General features: G+C 43.1%; 1 protein-coding gene across 2 annotated transcripts; it reads left to right on the top strand.

The window, feature by feature from the left end:
* The first annotated feature begins 457 nt into the window (after positions 1 to 457).
* On the top strand, positions 458 to 20,510 carry HAS2 (hyaluronan synthase 2). 2 transcript variants are annotated; one of them, XM_058833530.1, is made up of 5 exons: positions 458 to 1,101; positions 1,524 to 1,597; positions 10,250 to 10,876; positions 15,383 to 15,484; positions 17,525 to 20,464. In XM_058833530.1, the coding sequence occupies exons 3-5, from the start codon at positions 10,250 to 10,252 to the stop codon at positions 18,455 to 18,457; spliced, it is 1,662 nt and encodes a 553-aa protein (XP_058689513.1). In that variant the 5' UTR covers positions 458 to 1,101; positions 1,524 to 1,597; the 3' UTR covers positions 18,458 to 20,464. The 2 variants fall into 2 exon arrangements, with proteins under 2 accessions (XP_058689513.1, XP_058689512.1); XM_058833529.1 differs by having other exon boundaries at positions 458 to 1,597; positions 17,525 to 20,510.
* Positions 20,511 to 20,778: the final 268 nt, after the last annotated feature.

The raw sequence follows: 20,778 nt of genomic DNA, 5'->3' as shown, positions 1-20,778 counted from the left end.
GGTTCCCTTTGCGGGCTCGACGCCCCAAAGCGGCGACCTCTGCGGTCCTTGAGCAAACAGCACGGGGGCAGGGGAAGCTGATCCCCGCCATCCTCCCCCGCGGGTCCCCGCCAGGGCACGGCGGACGCGGCAGCGCCGGCCCCGAGCCCCGCGGTGCCGCCCGCTCCGCCGCCTCAACAGCGCCACCCAGAGCCCGTCCGGGTGCCGTGCAGCGGGAACGGGCACGCCGGGCGGGGAAAGCCGCCTGCGGGGCTGCGGAGCGCAAGGAGCCGCTGAAAGCGGCCGGCAAGCGGCAATGGGGTGTGCTGCGAGCTGCTGGTGCTCCTGGCTAACTGGGAACCATCGGCACAATTAACACTTCGGATTTATAACGAAACAAGACAAAAAAAAAAACACCCCCAAACCAAAACCAAACCGATCCAAAACACCAAAACAAACCCCACACCACAATTTCCCAGTTTTTAAATGGCCTAACATGTTTCCTGGCTTGTTTTAAACACAATAAGCATGGGTATGAATATCAGGGGGAGCTTTCTAGGGGTTTTACTACAACAAATCTTCCCGAGAGTGAATGGGTAAAGCAGGATTGAAAACTGCTAAGTTCATCCATTCATAGACACAATTCCCTTATTAATAAAAACCAGCAGCAGCAAAAACTGTCCCAGCCGAATAGTGGCTGTGGGAGGGACGAATCCCACAGCCCGAGCCCAAGGATGCAGGGAGTGGGGAAGGTGGGGGGTTCCCCCAACTGCGGGACATGAAGAGGAAACCAGTTGGTGGCAACATATGTGTATTGTATTTCTCTGAAAAAATTTGCAACTTGGCTAATTAAATTCCTGGCGCTGAACTGGTCCTTGGCTGAGATCATGGCAGGGAGGGTTGGGTTTTTTTTTTTTCCTCCTTACAGGAGTTCCCTCCTTCTTCCCATCCTCCGCCTATTAAAACAAGTCAAGTCTCCCTTGTTAAAAGACCCCATAACGTGGAAGAGGCAGAAAAGCAGCAGCAGCAGCAGCAGGAAAGAAAAAGACGTCTGGAAAATATTACCCGTTTGCTGCTGCTGCTGCTGAGAAACCTCATTGAAACAGTTACTCGGGCAGCAAGGTATCACCAAAGAGACTTTATCTGATGCTGATCTCTCAAACTTTCAGACGCTGCCTTACAACTTCTCCAGGCTCCTGGCTAGCCGGGTTTGAAATAAGATCTTCAGCTTCGACCACGAGAAACTAACTCCTAATTTATTATTCCTAACTTTTTTAATTATTATTATTATTATTATTTTATTATTATTATTATTACTATTATTTGGGAAAAAAAATCCCACAACTTTGAGCTAGAAACTGAAGCAGAGAAAGACAAATACATGATAATTGTGAAAACACGTGGGAGAAAATGAGTAGGACTGAATAGCCTTACACGATTTTTTTTATTATTTTCATTTTTAATTATTTTTTATTTCTGAGCGTCTCAAAAAGTCCCTGAAAAGTGCGATTTGTTCTTTTACCTCAAACTTGGAAACTATTCAGCGGGAGCAACGGTACGTGAGACCACACAGTTGGCTGGAGCCCCTCTATGACCAAAGGACAGAAGGACAAACAAGGTAGGTGATTTATGATTATGCTTCTGTCAGCTCAAGAGCAGAAGACCCCCTCCTCCCATCCCCACTATTCAAGGGAGGAAAGCTGGAACAGATCCCCAAAATACGAGTGGGGCTGGGGGAGGATCTTACCGGCTCCTACGCTACACCTATTTCAGCAATGAATAGGACCGTCGTGAGGATGAATGAGGTTTTCAGCTTCAACCCCTCCTCCGTGTAATCCGTTTAAGACATTGCTGAGCTTCAAGATCTGGGGAAGAAAAAAAAAAAAAAAAAAAACTCAAAAAGCCAGAAAAAGCCAACCGTCCCATAAACCCTCTGAAATTAGAACAAAATCGAGCCCAGGCTGGGCAGGCGCTCCGCTGATGGCAGCGGGAAAGGCGAGACCTGCTCAGAGCCCAGTCCGGATTCTCTCCGGCCGCCCCTCGCCTTCGCATCCAGGGCCGGGCGGGGACGCGACAGGAGCGGAGGGAGGGCTGGGACTGAGGGAAGGCGGCGAGGCGGCGGGCGTGGGGCTGACGTCCCGCCTCGGACAGCGCTGCCGAGCCGCCGGGCGCCGCGGGGAGGGGAGGGCGGCTTCCCGGGGCAGGGCCGGGGGCCGAGGGCTGTGGGGCGGGGGCTGCCCGGAGCTCCCCGCGCCTCACGCCCGTGCCGGGCCCGCCCCAGCCGAGGGAGGGCCGCCCCGGGGCGGCGGCGACGGGGGGCGATGGCAGCGGCGGCACGGCCGGGCCCGGGTCGCTGCCGCGGGCGGGCCCCGTGACGTGGCCGCGCGGGGATCCCCCGGCCCCGCCCGGTGACGCCGCCGCTCCGCCCCGCTGGCCGCGGCGCCGGGTCGGGCTTCCCCCGCTCCGTGTGCAGCCCGCGGCCGGTGCGGGGCCCCGCGCCTCCTGCCCGGCTGCAGAGCCCTCTGTCCCCAGCAGCCCTGCCCGGCTTCTCGGGGAGCGGCAGCTCCTGTGTCTCGGACACGGCCGAGAGCCAGCTCGTCAGAGCCTCGCCAGACTCCGTAGCGGTGCTGGCAGAAGGGGACATTGGCCCTTGGGAGGGAATTTACCCCATTTCCCTGCCCCGAGAGGACCCCATTGCAGTACAACCCTCCTGGTGGTAATTGTCTTAGTCTAGAGAAGACGGAGAGGGGATCTCATGAATGCATATAAATATCTCTAAGGCGGGTGCCAGACTCTTTTCGGTGGCGCCCAGCGACAGGACGAGAAGCAATGGCCTTAAACTAAAACACAAGAAGTTTCATCTCAAAAGAAGGAAGAATTTCCTCACGTTGAGGGTGGCAGGGCAGCCAAACAGGCTGCCCAAGGGAGGTTGTGGAGTCTCCCTCTCTGGAGACATTCCAAACCCACCTGGCCACGTTCTTGTGTCACCTGCTCCAGGTGACCATACCTGGGCAGGAGGGTTGGGCTCCACAATCTTCACAGGTCCCTTCCAGCCCTAAGGGTTCTGTGATTCTGCAGGGCTGCAGTGACCCCAGATCTCTTAGGGCACAGCTGCTTCTCCATGTTTAGCTCAGCTTCATAGTCTTATGCCTTTGGGATCATTTCTCCGTTGGCACCCATGCATTTTTTTGAAAGCACACATTGTGTGTAACATGGGTGCCTTGAGGGTTCTTTTGAGGGCTAGATAAGGGTAATAAATCTTTCTTACACTACATCCAAATGTAGAAAAACCTGGGTCAAGGTTTTCCCAGTAGGAAAAGCAGCTCTATTGGATTCAGTGTTTTCCAGGCATGTTCACTAGGGAAAAACTCAGATCTTCATATTTGTGGCATGAAAGCTCATTTGCTTCATAATTTTGCTATTCAGGATTAGTGTAAAGAGTAGCAAAGTATTCCTCCATTCAGTGCAGTGGGTCTTAGTCAAACAAGGTATGACCTGTGCATCATAAACAAATTACAAGATAATAAGCTGTGTACCCTAGATAATTATTTATTTGCTGGATTAAGGCATGAAATAGGTTTGTTCCAAAAGCATCCATGGACTTCATAACCGGCAACCAGAAAACATTTCTAAATTAGATTTTTGCTTAACCACAATCCAAAATATCTGAGTACAAATATGACTTACTTATTGTTTTGTTTCTTGGAGCATTTGTCTGGGGATTTTTTTGGTTGTTTTGTTTTTTGTTTTGATTTTTTTTGTTTAATTTAATTAGTGTATTATTGTGTACATTAGGGTCAAATCCAACCTGCAGCCATAGAATCCATTCCACATTGGTTACTCAAACCTGTAAGACATTAAATTTGGGCAATTTAGTAGGAAACATACACTGAACAAATAGGAGATTTGTAATTTGCTGATCAAAGCCTGTGCATACAGATAGAGTTTGCCATTATCAGTAATCTTGTTCTTTACTTTTTAATTTAACCTCAGAGTTAACTTTAGTTTTATGTGAGCCCTTTCCAGAAGATCAATAGCCACACAAAATCTGGAAGTTATAAATAACCAAAATTTCCAGATATGGAATTGTGCTGTAATAAAGGTGCACAGATAGAGCAAAACTTTTCACTTTCCTTTCTGCAGTTTGTAGAATAGAAGAGGGAGTTTGGACTTATGCTTAAGCTATCTTATGCTTATGATTAATATGTACCTACAGTCATTTGTACTCCAATGATATATGATTTAATTTGCAACCAGAATAAGGCTAATAATGAATTTCAAAATTGTCTGAGAAATTGTAACCATGTACTCCCAGAGAGTGTGTGTATAGGCCCAGACCCAGTGTATGCAGGCACTCATACTCATGTCATTGAAGCAGCTGCTCTGTGGCAGTCAGTGCTATTATTCTCATAAGGAAATGGGTATTAAGACTTATAAAGATTACATTCTTCCTTTGGTTGTGTGCAAAATAGCCCTTGGTGGCTGTATGCACTTAAAGCCGTGTGTGCTGACTTTTATGGTGCCCACCTCACTGACCTCAGGCATCCTGCTGAGTTAGAGTTGCATGTTTGTTAGACAGACAAATCCCCACAGACTATACCTTCAGGTGAATATAGGCAAGGAAAATAGCAAGGGATGTGTTGGTTTTTGTTGGAGCTTTTTGACTAAAAGCATTTATATGGAACTAGAGAACAGGTGGATCTCATATAGCACAAAAAGAGTAACCTAAGCCTTATGAACGGTTTTATAGACCTCCAAAAATTTCTTGCATGATCATGATTTCCATTTTACAGGTGAGGAAGCTGTGACAGAGAGAAGTGGATTCACTTATCTAATGTCACCCAACAGGTGAATGACAACACTAGGAAGCAAATTCAAATTGTCTAGGCCCTGATCCACTCTTAGATTCTCTAATGTAAGAAATGCAGTGGTTAAGCATTGACATATCCAACAACCTTCATAAGGGAGGTTAATCTCTACAATACATTTGTAAAAAATATACTTGCATTTTTATCTCAAGTGTCCTAGAAATAGCAACTTTTCAGAGAAAGATTTTTTTATGTCTTTTCAAAAGAACTGCAAGATAAATTATCCAGTGATTTCCCTCTTCAGCAAAATACCTAAGTGCACACTTATCTTTAATGAAACACTTACATGCTTTGCTGAATTCAAAGCTGCAGCACTAAGGTTGAATAGATATTCAAGAATTCAGCTTCCATACAGGCACATAAAAATGAGATGTTTTTAGAGGTTTTCTGTGCTCAGCACTTCTGGTTTCCACAAAGGTTCCAGACAAAGCTGATCTGTGGCTCTCATATGTGAGGTTGATTTGTATTATCAATTTATTTTCAATGAGGAGGTGCTATCAAAGCTGCTGCTACAAACGTCCCCCCTTCAACAAAATTGCTTAAGTTTCTATTGCAAAGCAATAACTGGACACCCAAATTGGATTCCTCTTGAATTAAACTAATTTCAGGGTATACCTCTGGAGGACACTTCAGGTTTTTAGTCCATTGCGTCCAACTATGCTTAGTTCAGAGTAAAGCACAAAAATATATGGAGGGTGGAGTTAGGCTCTCAGCACCAGGTGTTTCTCTTTGCAGATCTGTTTGTGTGGTATCATACTATTTGCTGATGTGACCACAGTCCCCAATGTCTACAGAGAGGCACAGCTCTTTGTAACCTTTAAAAGTGAAGGGGACTGTGGTGGGTTGACCCTGGCTGGCTGCATGGTGCCCTCCTAGCTGCTCTATTACTCTCCTCCAGCAGGATGTAGATGCAGAAAATAAGAGGGCAAAACACCTGTTATGCTGAGATAAAGGCAACTTAATAAAGCAAAGACTGTGGATGAAGCAAAGGAAAACAAAAGATTTGTCCTTTGCTTCTTATCAGCAGATGATGTTCAGCCACTTCACAGGAAGTAGGGCTTCAGTACTGAAAAACAAATGTCACAACCAATGCTTCCTCCTCCTCCTTTTAGCTTTGTATCCAAGCAGATGTCATATGGTATGGAATATCCCTTTGGTCAGTTTGGGTCAGTTTTCCTGGTTATGTTCCCTCCCAGGACCTTGCCCACCCATAGCACATTGGTGTGGGAGAAAATGCTGGAGAGACATCCTGGACGCTGTGGGAACACTGCTCAGCAGTAGCCAAAACACTGTTGTGTTATCAACACCTTCCCAGCTACTAATACAAAATAGAGCACTTGGAGGGCTATGGGAAAAAATATTTCCATCTCAGCCAAGCAAAATGAGCACATTTGTGACCAAACCTTTATTACTTCCTCCTGGATAGATACTGGCTTTTGCAATTTATGGTTAGTGTTTTTCTAAATGTGCTAATTCTTTCAAACAACCTCCCAAATCATTACATGTTAGGTACAAACTTTCTGTGTCTCCCTCTCTTGCTTTTTAATCTTCTGAGGAAAAGCTACCTAGAATTACTACGTGGCAATGTTTGAGTGTTGCACATGAGACGGGATTTCTGAAAGAGATGATGTTGTGAGATGCATCCCATGTGTTTCAAGCAAACCTGACTTCAGTTTGACCCCTGTCACTGGTTCCATGTCCTGTATCAATAGATGCCACCTGATTGCTTCCTTTGTCCTCATAGCAGCTACACAACAGAGGGTACAAAATTGAACAGGCTGCAGATAATATTGCTATCTTCTGGCACCAGTGCATGTTGGTTTTCTGGATATCTATTTGCCCCTATTCAGTAATAATAACAAAATAAGCTTTTTCTTTCTCTTTGCCTCCTGACTTCATAAGGGGATGAACTATCTTCGGCCCCTGTTACTCTCAGAGATGTATGAAAGCTGATTAATAGCCATGTGGATGAACTTTGCCACAGGACTTTGGAGGAAGAAAAATTGATTACTTTACATAAACATGGAGGTCACCAGTGTTCTTTGCTGAGTAAAGACCCAGTTCAAAACAGGACATAAGAACCTGCTGAATTTCAGTCAAGTGTCTAGATCTTATAAAAGTAAGATCTGTGTACCATAACTACGGTAAATGCTAGCCTAAATATTTTTCAGAATAGAGAAAACTGAAGCATATTTTGCTATGTTCTTCTAATTTGAGATCTAAGGCATTATTCAGTCTGAGAAAGGAGTGTGATCTCTAGTGCTACAGTTAATACCCAGATCATTAGATGTAGTGTGTAGGTATCAGTCATTTGTTAATCTGATGTTCTTCATGAAAGCATTGTTAGAATAGTACAACTTTTAGTTATGCCAGTTGTTAATAATGAAGCAAATTCACCTTCATCACAAAGGAGAAATACTCTTTTTGTATATATATTTGGCTTTATCAGGACGCCAAGAGACACAATGCCAAACAGTTCACCGGGTGGACTCTGATGTCAGTGTTCATTTCTTGGTCATGCTTTCCCATAGGAGCCTCCAAAGAAAGGCACTCCTTGCCTGCTACTGTACAGTCACTACAAGGCATGTACATACTTGGCACTGCTTTGTGAATCAAAATGTGTTACTGAATCAGCAGCAGCCTGCACGGTGTTAGGATTTATCATATGGTTTTCACATTTCAGTTCTACTAGATGGGCTGGTGAGCACTGCTCAGCTCCATCCCTGAAAGGAAAGAGCTGCAATGTCATGACAACAAATTGCTCAGTAGCAGACTTTGAAGGCTCTTTACATACATTCACCTTGTGCATGCAAACCTTGGGTCTGCTTGCTGGAGTCTGTGTAAAGCTCATACTGGGTTCATCACCACGGGGTTAGGTGAAGGTGCCTGTAAGGGATTTAGGCGTCCAAATTGCAGGATAGAATTATTATATTTCACTGTGTCAGGCCAAGCTAGATGCTCATAACAGCACTGTCTGATCTGAAAGTCTCTGATGCAGCTGCTGCCTAGCTCCAGTATCAGTAAGTTGATAAAGATCATTTCTGCTGGGCAAGCTATCAAAACCTTGTGTTAAATCTTGAGAATATTGAGCAACTTTTTCAGTTCCCCTGAGATTCAGTCAATTAAAAGACTATACATAAAACCCTCAATTGCACATACAAAGGGGAAGGTTTCTTTGATGAAAGCCAGGAATTTAGATCAAAACACAGTTTATTTTCCTAAGGTTGACAGTGAAATGAAAAAAGAAATGTTTTATTAACATCAGAAATTAATTTCTTGATCTAAAAAGACTGGATTTCCGCAATGGAGAGGATCTGTGCTGTAATGACAAAATCAGAGAATTTGGATTTGGTTTTTTTTTTTCCCTTTTGTGCAGAAGCACTTCATGAGTAAAACAATAGCAAATTAATGTAAAAGATACCTGCTACAGTATATAGTCATTCAAATGTAGCCACTCCAGATCTTAATGTTAATCCCGTTTATTTCAGCCATATAATTCTTAATGTAAGCAGACTTTAGGACCCCAAATGGGAAAGCAGAGTACAAGTGCACCATTAATGAGACATTTACCTTGATGTTTGTGACGTTTTGCATGCTTGAGAGATTAGTAAACACATGGGCTATTTTACTTCGAGGTAATCTAGAGGGGATCCATTACTTAATCTGTTTTCTAAAGCAAGTCTATTTTGGGCACTGAGTTTCAATTCACCTATAGTGGTGGTAAGCTGTCTTTTATTAGGCATCTTTATGACCCCTGCTGTGAAAGATTTTCAGACAGGCCAGAACAGGGAGGGTCCCTTTTGCTGGTGGATGATTACAGCACCTGTCAGAGCCCAGCCTTAAGTATTCAAGGAAGTCCTAGAGAAAGGGTCCGATTTCTTTAACAGTGCCTCCAAATATACATTTAAGAGGCTTCCTCCTGTCTTGAAATTTAAGACCCTAAATAGCCAGTGGAACAAGAAAAAGTCTTTGTAACTTCAAACTTCATGCTTGCCTAGTTTATTTTTATGTTGTAAGTGATTCTGTGTTGACTTTTTTGTTTCAAGCCTGTAACTTTTCAGACATATATATAGTTGATGACAGCTATGCTGCTGTGTCTTGGTAGTAATTGTTCAAGGATGAGTTAAAAACATATATGATGTAAGGAAGTCCTGTTCCAGCTTCAGTTTTGGCTAACAGATGGTGAATCAAACATATGCAGCAGATGAGTGAGATGATAACAGCAAGGAAAATATGAATAATAGCAAGAAAACACAAATATTAAATCCTTTACTCTGAGAGGACCTAATTCAGCAAAATATTTAAGCATGAGCTTTATTGACCTTCAACACACTTGCTGGGTTAGCATTAAGCAGACATCATCTGTTTTATGTCCCTCATATAAAATGCATCTATTCACAGAAAATGTTGTCATTAACTTCTTACAATTCTGAGAAAGCTGTTGTATAAAATGGGTAATGTGATTGTCAGAAAAGGTATTTAGGTACCAATAGATTCCACCTGCCTGCCTGTCCATTTGTTTCGAGAATGCCAGAGCACCCTCCATGCCAGCCAGTTGCTCCATAGCCCAGAGTTTAGATTAGAAGATTTTACAGCCAGGTAATCTAAACATGTAGAAGGGGTCAGAATCAGCTGATGTCCTAGTGAATTTCTGAGTCCAGGTTGGAGTGTTGGCTCTGTTAAATTTATGCATATCTTTGCCACAGACTTAATGTCAGTTAAGCTTTAGCCCCTATACACACATCCTCACATGTGCATGTGTCTATGTACATGCTATATGAATAATACATTTTTGCAATGGTATTGAGAAGACCTTTTAAAGCAGATGTCTGATTATATAAATATAAATTATAAATATAGTCAGACATCTGTTTAAAAACTTATAAATACATTCAGGCATCTGTTTTAAGAATGTCTTTCCAATATTTTTGCAAACATAACTAAGCGACAGAAACAATTCAGGGTGGGATGCAGTCATGACATGGATGGGGGATGAGGAGGGGCTGCCCAGACATTCAGCTGTTCCACTCTCCCGTGGCCATATGAAGTGAGTGGTAGCCCAAAAGCCCTTTCTCCAACCTCCTTAGGATAATATGACAGAGTGTCTTATCCAACCAGCCCAGGCTGCAAAAATAAGATCCTGACACAGACAGCACCTTCTGTGACAGCACTGAGAGTAGCAGAAAACATCTCTGCTACAATAAGTCTGTTTGGATGGTACTTTACATGGAGGAAGTACTGCAAAGAGATGTTACATTGAACAAGGGGATGCAGTGAGTCTGAGAACCAGAAGCCCAGGGTTTATCTGTTGATGCTGAGATCTGTGTTGCAGCCACATGCACCCCTAATGTCTTATATCAGCAAGTGGTGGCTCTGCTAATGGTTTCTCTACTTCTTTGCAGATGTATTGTGAGAGGTTTATATGTATCCTGAGAATACTTGGAACCACACTCTTTGGGGTGTCCCTCCTGCTAGGAATCACCGCTGCTTACATTGTGGGCTACCAGTTCATCCAAACAGACAACTACTACTTCTCCTTTGGACTCTATGGTGCTATCCTGGCATCACATCTCATCATCCAAAGCCTGTTTGCCTACCTAGAGCACAGGAAAATGAAACGGTCGCTAGAGACTCCAATCAAACTGAACAAAACAGTTGCCCTTTGTATTGCTGCCTATCAAGAAGATCCTGACTACTTAAGAAAATGTTTACTTTCTGTAAAAAGATTGACCTACCCTGGAATTAAAGTTGTTATGGTCATTGATGGGAACTCAGAAGACGACGTTTACATGATGGACATTTTCACTGAAATCATGGGTAGGGACAGTTGTGCCACTTATATCTGGAGAAATAACTTCCACGACAAAGGTCCAGGTGAGACAGAGGAGTCTCACCGAGAGAGCATGCAACACGTATCTCAGCTGGTCCTGTCCAACAAAAGTGTTTGCATCATGCAGAAATGGGGTGGAAAAAGAGAAGTAATGTACACAGCATTCAAAGCACTGGGGAGAAGCGTGGATTATGTACAGGTAGGTATTAGAGCACCAGGTCAGTGCCAATTCAAACACACTTTGAAAGAAAGCAGCTTTTGTATATTTTGTGCAGCATGTTAGAGGCCATCCTAGTCCCTGATGAACACAGTGCTCCTTTCAGTCTGTTTGGAAACAGCTTGACCGTTAAAAGGGTATTTTGCTACCTTTTAAAATGGCCAGTCTATCTGTGACTGTTTTAAATCTGTGCACCAGCTACTGGAGAAATCTGAAATCCTTCCCCTGCCTTCAGTACTGCCCCCTCATCCAAATGGTTTTGCTTCAGACAAAGCCAGTGACCTCCTGAAAGCCCCATCTTCACTCCTGTAGGTGAAGGTCTCGAGTAAGGCTTTATTTGGTGAGTTTGTTAGCAGCCCCATATACGAGCAGGCAGTTATTTGGTCTCACTAGGGAATATCCTGAAGAAGTGGTGAAGTCTGTAAAAAAAATGGGGATATATTTTTAGGGCTTTGAAGGCCATGTGGAGTAGTCAATAAAAGAGTCAACGTGTAAATTTGAAAGAAAATTTCTTCAGCTTAAGCCTGAAGAAGCTTTTGCTTCATCACTTACAGCTGCATTACCTCACTCACTGCAACTTGGCCTTTAAGGCCCTTATGACACACTACTCACTTAGAAATGAGTTAGGCTGGGTCCTCTCTCCCTGTTTCCAAAGCAGCAGAGGCACATTTCTTTCCAGCTGCCTTGAATTCCCTGAAATATTTTCTGTGTTTTTGCCTTACTTACATGGAAGCTGTTTGCACCTGCAAACAGCCCTGCTGCTGACTGTGGCAAGGGGAAGGGGTCACGTGTGGAGGAAGGTAGGTGGGAACAAATCCTCTGGCTGGACACTGAGGACCCTTCCTTAGAAATCTAGGCCAAGAGGGCTCATTTGACTAATGCCACTGAATGGGAGATGATTTTCTTAATGAACCACCCTCAGTTTTTCCCAGCTTCTCCCACACTCAGAGCATCCAGCAGTCTCCTGCAGTGGAGCAGCAGCTCCCCACGAGGTGCTCTCTGCTGGCTCAGGGCAGCTGCATGGCTGAGCCACATGTGTTTCTGGGGCCGGTGCCCAGCCTTGTGTGGGTGTGTGTGCACGCCCTGCACAGCACAGCCTCCATGTGCAGTGTCCTAGAGACCTGGAGAGGCTCCCAGTAGCTGGGCTGAGAGCAGCGAGTCTTCAGTGCACAGGAGGGGAAGAAACTGAAGAGTGCCAGGAACCACTCTGTTATTGGAGCTAAGAGAGTAAGACCAAGATTTAAAACCTATCCTCTACCACTTTCCAAACTGAAACTGATTTATTCCTTCAAAACAATGGGCTTAAGCTCTCCATTGTCTGTGCTTTAGTTTTGTGCTGTGAGGAACTATGATGGGATAAAAATGCTGATTTTCTTTATTAGCATGGGTTTGTAATCACTTCACACAGACATATCAGATTGAAGAGAACGAAGGCAGAGAGGAAGCAAATTCATTGCAAGTTTCCTCACTCAGATCAGCTCTTTTATATTTCAGGAAACCTGGAAAAAAGTGTTTCTATTTCAACAGTCATAGCAAAAACTCACAAAATGGATGATATATTTCTGTTCAGTTATCCTGACCTGGCTCAGAAGTTCTAATGAATTTGTCAGGGACTGTAGTGCTGCTGTGAGTGCAGTCTGCAGTACTGACTAATGCCACAGTCACATCTACAGTCACATCTGTAGTAGAAATGCAGCCCTTTGGTGGCCCTGGGTACTGCAGAGTCATAAAAAACTGCAGCTAAAATGTGGCTTTTGTTATGAATGAATAAAGGTTGACATATTTCAAATGGTCCTTTGGGGTGACCCAGGGTAAATTACTTTAAACAAGCCAAATATTTCAAGGGCTAAGCAGTCTGCATCAATGATTAAGCACTTTAAAAGGTGACCAGTCAGCATTGCTACCCAACCCCAAAATTGTAGGCCTTATAGTTCTTAAAAGACACCGTGGAATTATGAACAGGCAATCATAAACTGTCAGACTAGTGCTGATAACGAGCTGTTACTCATTAGTGGTGTCTCATTAAGTACTGGGAACTGCTGTGAAGGCTTGTTTCCATCCTAGAAGAGTTTATGAGTGTGCAAGTAATCAGGTGGAGGAGTTAAACTGGCAGGTATTATCAGTGCAGTGTTGTGAGGTAGCCAGGGTGCAATTCATCTTGGTTTAATGGAAGTGCCTGTGTGGACAGTCCAGTGCTGTCTGAACACAGAGCAGCTTGGATAAAGTGTCACTGCCTATGGCAAGGAACAGAACAGCTCCCTTAAGGTCAGCTGTCCCTTTCTTTTAACTGTGAGCCAAGGCACTCGGCCCTTGTGTGGAAAGATGGCAAATTGTCTCTTGGGCTGTCCTGGGCACACCCTGGCTAGGCAGGTGTCAGTGTTCATTTGGGCTCCTGTCTGTGTTTCTCTGGGTGTGTCCTCTGTTCACCTGCAAAAACCTCATCCAGATGGAAAGTGATGGCTTGTTAGATTTGTCCCAGAAATCCAGACATACCCACTGTGCTGGCATGCCCAGGACATGTGATGGTATTTTGTTCAAAAAGTCAGAGTTTTCAGGATTCCTCATCTCTAATAAATTAGTGATGTGCATCATGGGCAGGCTTTTCTGCTATAGATAAATACATCTGATGGGGTGAGAGCTGCTCAAGTGACAGGAGGGAAAGCAAAGGGGCTGGGAGGCAGCTGATCCCAGCCCACCACTCATGGTCACAAGGAATGGCATGCTTGTCACTGCCTGGACACCCTGGGAATTCAGCAAACTACAGATTCGCTGTGCAAAACACTCAGCAACAGGTTTGTCCAGGAAGACCCAGGTAAAAGTATAGGTGTTATTTCCCCTCTTCAGCACAATTGTTTTGCTCACTGTCACCTATGCCACTGATGACAGTTTTCCACTAAAGCTGGAGTCACACCTTGGCCAGGTTAAAAAGATGCTGTGGGATGAGGCCATTGAGGAGAGAAGATGGATGCATCAAGTTAGTGGGAGCTGGAGATGCTTGTGGCTTTTCTTCTGACAGAGATATGAGAGTTTTCATCACCTTTCTCCTCTTGGCCCCCACTGAGCGAGCACGGAGGGGAGCATGTTGGCAGAGTCTCATCTGCATCCAAAGCTATGCTGTCCAACTGTCCTGGGTAACCCCTCCTTTTGAGTCTGGTCCAGAGCAGAGCCACAGTGCTCTCCTCCCCCTTCATAGAGCAGACACAAGTGTTACCTCTCCCCTGGAGTGAGAGGGCTTAGGTTGATTGAAAGTTTGCATGAAAGGAAACCAAAATTAGCACACCCATTACAAAGCCTCAGCAGAATCTGTCTTAATATGCTGCTTATGCAGAGCTACTGACTTGCTCCTACTGACCCAGTTTGAAGTCACAGGAATGCAATGTGGGGACAAATTGGAGGCAGTATGAGAATTTGTAGGGTGGGATTCAGCTGGTCAGAGGGGTGTTTCTGAGACAGGCTCTGCTCCAGATCCTGGGTGTCTGTGAAATGAGCTCACACACGGTGTGGCCAGTTCTTTCAGCTGCAGGAACTGCAACAAGGAGACACCCTCTTGTTTTAAACAGACTGCAGCCCGAGTCATTCTCCTCAGAGCAAATGAAAGCAATGCCAGCTGCTTCACAGACCAGCCAGCCTGTCTGAGCCCTCCTCCTACTCTCCAGGGGAAAGCCAATTTCCTAATGTACACAGTGTTTAGTTGACTAGGAGTGTTTGTGTAGCTGAAATGCCTTGTGTGTCATCTACTTCTGCCTTAGTCTTTTGGAGTACTGAACTTCAGGACTCACGCCTTCTGGCCTTACATATTTTTTCATAAGAATACCAGAGGAAAATAGCAAATAATTTCTCTACATCAAATGTCAAATCCCTGCACTACTAATAACACATCATAAATCTGAAATTAAAAATGAGTTTGTTCTGAAATATGAGATACATATTTTACATGAATTGCTAAAGCCTTCTGTGAGTGAAAGGACTATAAGATTTCTTCCCAGACTCCTACTTGGCTTTTTATTCTTTTTAATAACAACTGCCTGGGATTTAACTCCTTGCTCCTTCTCTTATATGGCAGTGGGAAGCATCTGACCAGGGTGCTCCAACTGTGCAGCTTATGCAGGGAAATTCTACATCAGAGCAGAACAGGAATCTGCTGCATGCCCACAGACACTGTCTTACTCTGCAGTGCCCCATATCTTACTCAAAGAAGCCAGTCCAGTGTGCCAATAAAACAAATGGAGCTGATACAGAGGATTGTTTGTGTGCATAGCCTTAACAAGCTCTGTGTTTTGTGCAGCACTATGCCTTGCTGCCTGGTACAAGTGACCTTTAACAGAAACATCAGTGCAGACTTCAAAGTCAGATTTAATTGCATTCAGGAGAAAATGCATTTAGAGTCATTATAACCACTTGCATGGTTTTTATTTTCTTCTGTGGTGTTAACAGAAAAAAAAAATTCTTGTTTTTAACCCATTTTTGTTGTTTTTTTCTTACTTGTAGGTCTGTGATTCAGATACAATGCTTGATCCAGCCTCATCAGTGGAGATGGTAAAAGTTTTAGAAGAAGATCCAATGGTTGGAGGAGTTGGAGGTGATGTGCAGGTGAGTACAACAATTTTCAGATTAACAGAAGTGTTTCAGCAACTATTTGCATTGCAACAGATTCCTCTGCCTGAACTAGCATTAAATGTAATTTATGTGTATATTCTATGTGCATATATATAATGTGATGCCATTATAGATGCTCTTATCATACCTTAATCTTTTAGTTCATTGAATGGAAACTCTTCTTGGATATGAGCACTGTATGGTTTTAACATCCATAGCAGGCAAACAAACAATATTCTGCCTCCCTATATGTGAAAAGGGGGGCACTGGCATTGTCCGGACTGTTGTGGCATCTTTGAGTCTCTGGGTATAGGTGCTTGCTCAAGGTACCAAAGAAAAGCTACAGGGGAGCAGGGAATTGAGAACAGGTCTCCCAAAGCCATGTCCAGCAACTTCAAGCACTTCAATTATATTTACTGAACTACTAGTAGTCAAGGTTGCTAGAAATAAAAGTAATTTTGAAGCACTGTGCACTCTGCGTGTTGCTGGGTCTCCCATGTCTGTCAGGCAAGGCAATAGAAAACTTCCAAGTCAGATCCGTTCCATGTGTGTTAGGATTTTTCAGCATTACTGAATTTAGCTGATTACTACAGCAAAAGGTTGTTGGTTCCTTTTGACATAACTGCTTCTGCTGCAATTTATAAAGAGAAATGTGTATGAATATTTCAGTTGGCCTTAAGATCAGTCCTCCATAGTCAGCTGGGCTTTTTATGTGAGACAGAGGAGAAAGAACCTTATAAATGAGCAAGAACTTGCTAATGAACACCCAAGTAGTCAGAAATATTTCAGGCATGTGGCTTGTAACTCCAGAAATTAGGATTCCCATAGAAACCTGAATAGCTTTGGAGTTCTAGACTGTCCACAAACCAGGCATACACAGCCTATGCATGTGAAATTCCAGGCATATGTGAGTGACTACAAGTGAGGGGAAGCAGTATAGGTTCAGCTGTGACAGTGAAGGTTCATAAGCATCTGAATTTGGAAGGATGTGTGTCCTCTGTGCAGAAAGGTGACAGAATGAAGCCTCTGGGTTTTTTTTTTCCCCAGTTCATTTTCCAGCATACACCAAATACATTTGAGCCAGGCTTGAGCCTATCCCCAAGCCACACTGCTTCTAATATGTTCTGGAATTAAAACTGACAGAAATTAGGATCATCAGAGCAAAAGATTATTTTTTTCAAGTCTCAGGGCAATGCATTATAGTTGTAGAAGGCCAAAGATCCACACATTTCTTTGTCACATCCTCTGGGACAAGGTGTGTGTTGATAACCTGGATGTGAAGCCACAGACTTGCGCATCTGCATGCACTCATACATCTACTGAGTGTTCAGACTGGTTGTGCAGTTGGGTTGTGCAGAAGAGAAAGACTGAGACATTTATGTGGGCCTGAGCAAGACTCTACTGGAGTATTACCATATGTCTTGGGACGAGGAAACAGGCTGGTACTGCAGAAGACAGAACAGGCTATTCCTCAGAGGACCTAATGGTGGATACTGGAACATAGTTCAGGGTTAAACCTCTAGGGCTAACCTTATGATACCAAAAATGTAGGGAAAAGACCAGGTGCTCAGCTTTTCTCATGCTCCAGCATAGTTTTGGGAGGGCTGGAAGGAGTCCTGTGGGTCCCAGAGATGTCGTTGGGCAGAAAAGCAGCATGAGACCATGAACTCCCAAGCTCCTCTTGGGAAAGTCTAAATCCAGCAGGTCTTTAACTGGGAGCAAAAGGGAAGGAAGAATGACACAGAAAATAAGGAGATTTCTTGGTGGAGAGTAGGAAAGGTTGCAAGGAAAAAAAGAACCTCTTGGTGAAACAGACATTTGAAGGTTTCATCTCACCCTTCCTGACAATGTCCTGGCTGAAATGTTTGCATAGCTCCTGGATTTGCCATGAGTTGGACATAGGAGTGAGGTTCCCACCAGATTTCATCTAATGGTACTCTAGTCTCAGCAAATTCCTTATTGATCCAATGTGCACATTTTCTGTTTTAAGAGCTCATCTAAAGGGAATTTTTTTTTTTGTTTTTTATTTTGCAGATTTTGAACAAATATGATTCCTGGATCTCCTTTCTGAGCAGCGTGAGATACTGGATGGCATTTAACATTGAAAGAGCCTGTCAGTCCTACTTTGGCTGTGTACAGTGCATCAGTGGACCTCTGGGAATGTACAGAAACTCTTTACTCCATGAATTTGTGGAAGATTGGTACAATCAAGAGTTTATGGGCTCCCAGTGCAGCTTCGGAGATGACAGGCATCTAACTAACAGAGTGCTAAGTCTGGGCTATGCAACAAAATACACAGCTAGATCCAAGTGCCTTACGGAAACACCGATAGAGTATCTCAGGTGGCTGAATCAGCAGACCCGCTGGAGTAAATCCTACTTTAGAGAGTGGCTTTATAATGCCATGTGGTTCCACAAGCACCATTTGTGGATGACCTATGAAGCTGTAATCACTGGATTCTTTCCTTTCTTCCTTATTGCCACAGTCATTCAGCTCTTCTACAGGGGAAAAATCTGGAACATTCTCCTCTTCCTGTTGACAGTTCAGTTAGTTGGCCTGATAAAGTCTTCCTTTGCCAGCTTCCTTAGGGGCAACATTGTCATGGTTTTCATGTCACTCTACTCAGTGTTGTACATGTCAAGTTTACTGCCAGCAAAGATGTTTGCAATTGCCACGATAAACAAAGCAGGGTGGGGCACGTCAGGAAGGAAAACCATTGTAGTTAATTTTATAGGACTCATTCCAGTCTCCATTTGGTTTACAATCCTCCTAGGTGGCGTAATTTTCACTATTTACAAGGAATCAAAAAAGCCATTTTCTGAGTCAAAACAGACAGTTCTCATCATTGGCACAATACTCTATGCATGTTACTGGGTTTTGCTTTTGACTTTGTACATGGTTCTTATCAACAAATGTGGCAGGCGGAAGAAAGAGCAACAACACTACGACATGGTGCTAGACGTATGATGTTTCCGTGGGAAGTTACCCAGAGTTGTAAAGCAACCCAACGACCTTGTAGTATCTGTGGCATCAGACATATGTTGCCAAGGGAAATGGATCACTGCTGCTGGGAATAGGACACTTATATTCCTCTGGGTTCATTTTCATCCTGCCAAAGTAAGGAGAAAAAAAAAAAAAGAAAAAAAGGAAAAAAAAATTTTTTTTTTGTTTCCAAGGGGGGAAGGACGCAAACCACACAGTTACGACCTGTTCACAAGAAAAGGGGAGAACTTCTATGTTTATGCACTTTTTTATTGTGCATATGCCTGACAGTGTTACGTTCTATATACCTCACTGGTCATGCTTATGTGTGTGGACAGAAAGAAAGGGAGTTTGGAGAAACAAGAAAAGGACCGTACAACCCCTTGCAACCTAATTTATGAACTTCTCTTTTTTTATAGTTCTGTTTATAGGAAGGGTCTTTTGTTTTAGGCTGCCAAATGTAATGCCAAAGGTAAATTTTAAGAGGCCATTGGCTGAGCTGTATTTTTATATTATTGTATTATTTGTGTGTGTGTATTTTTAAGCCAACTTTTTTTTAAATCACATATTTTATATTTTACTATCTGCCAAAAAAAGCTGCCTCCCCAACATTTTGTTCTTTAGCCTTTTAGAATATATTTGGGGACAAAAAAACATACATTCTCCCCCCAAATTTCTGCTGAAATGATATAGTTCACAACAGAAAGAATAAAAAGTCTCTCTGCATTTTTGCAACTAATGAATGGTTATTTCTGTGAAAAAGCATTTAAATGTGCTCTTTTAAGGCATTTATTAGGAAAGGCCCAAAGTTATCAGGTTTTGCATACAAGCATATTTGTGCATAATAAAAGGCCAAAGGGGTAGATATGTGCAATTTGGGGTTTTTGTTTAATAACATTGTGAAAGGGAAATTTCCTTCTCTGCTGAGAACTTAATATCCCTGGCATGCACAATAAACCATAAGGCAAGGCAGGCCTCCATGCCACTGGAAAAGACATTGCTATGGAAAGCCTCACACTGATTGTATTTGGGACCTGAGCAGTCAAAACTTCTGATCTGGAAAAATATTGGGCATCTGAAATTGCTGTTGAATTCACTAATGGTCATAGTTGTTCATAATCTTCTAGTACCACGCAAATAGTTCAGGTTTTGTATTAAAAAAAGGAAGGAAAACCTTACCAGCATTTTCAAAATGTGTGTGTTGTACTATAAACCTTCCGCAGAGCTCTTCATACAGTTTACAGGAAATAAACACATCACCTTCTCTGATATCCAGGGTAATACAGACCCCAGTACTGGGCCCAATAATTTGTTTTTGACTACAGCATATCTACCAGAAAAGAAGCCAAATTTTTTTTATCAGAAAACATCAAGCCTTAGCAAATGCATCACTTCCTTGGTGCCTAATAATCAGTCTTGAACATTTATTTTGGACCATAGTTTTGAGAAACAATATTCAGGACTAAATTCTGCAGATGTTCACCAGCCAAAGGAATGTGGCATTGAGCCCTAATATACTTTATAAAGAGCAACAGAAAGACCAACTGCCCTTTTTAGATTCTGGTATTAAAAGCACTGTGGTAAAGCAGAAATCAGCATATGATGCTTAAAGAACTCAGAAGCATTTTCAGCTTCTCTTTTTTATGCAGACATGAATAGATTCTGCTGTAGAATGAACTGCACACACACTACCTTATTGTCTGATTATCTTGAGGTACATGATTGCTTGAAAGTCATACTAATATTTTGTTAATGATTGGAGAGTTGATTCATGTTGATTACAAAATAGAACAGTATTAAAAAGAAGCAAGAGAAACGGTAAAAATCAAAAAAACTTGACTATGCCTTTTAACTATTTATGATGTAAGTTAAAGCTTGGGTTAACATTCAAATGTCAAATAAATCTTCTCATTCTATAAAAAGATTGAATTAATTGCCTGTATTTATTCTAGCAATTATTCAATGTATTTCCAATATAGGTTGTATAGTATAATTGTTACGTTCATAAATAAAATATTTTTGATAAGATTATGACTAATTCATGGTATTTCTCACCAGCACTTGTACTTTGAAGCCACAAATCTGCACAGTTTGTTGTTTGCATGTCACCAGCCTGATTTCCAAGTGGGAACTTGCCATGGAGTGCCCATGGAGTGCAATGCCTCCAAGCCTGAGGAGGCTGGGGATGGTCCCTGCTCCGAGAGGTAGAACAGTGCATAGGCAGCACGCAGAGTCTGCCAGCAACTGCTAGATCAATTCAGTCAAAACACTTCCTTCCCTTTTTCCTCAGCTTCCTGATTTACAAA

Source organism: Poecile atricapillus, chromosome 2 (assembly GCF_030490865.1).
Source record: "Poecile atricapillus isolate bPoeAtr1 chromosome 2, bPoeAtr1.hap1, whole genome shotgun sequence".
NCBI classification, from domain to species: Eukaryota; Metazoa; Chordata; class Aves; order Passeriformes; family Paridae; genus Poecile; species Poecile atricapillus.
This window is presented reverse-complemented; position numbering and strand designations above follow the sequence as displayed.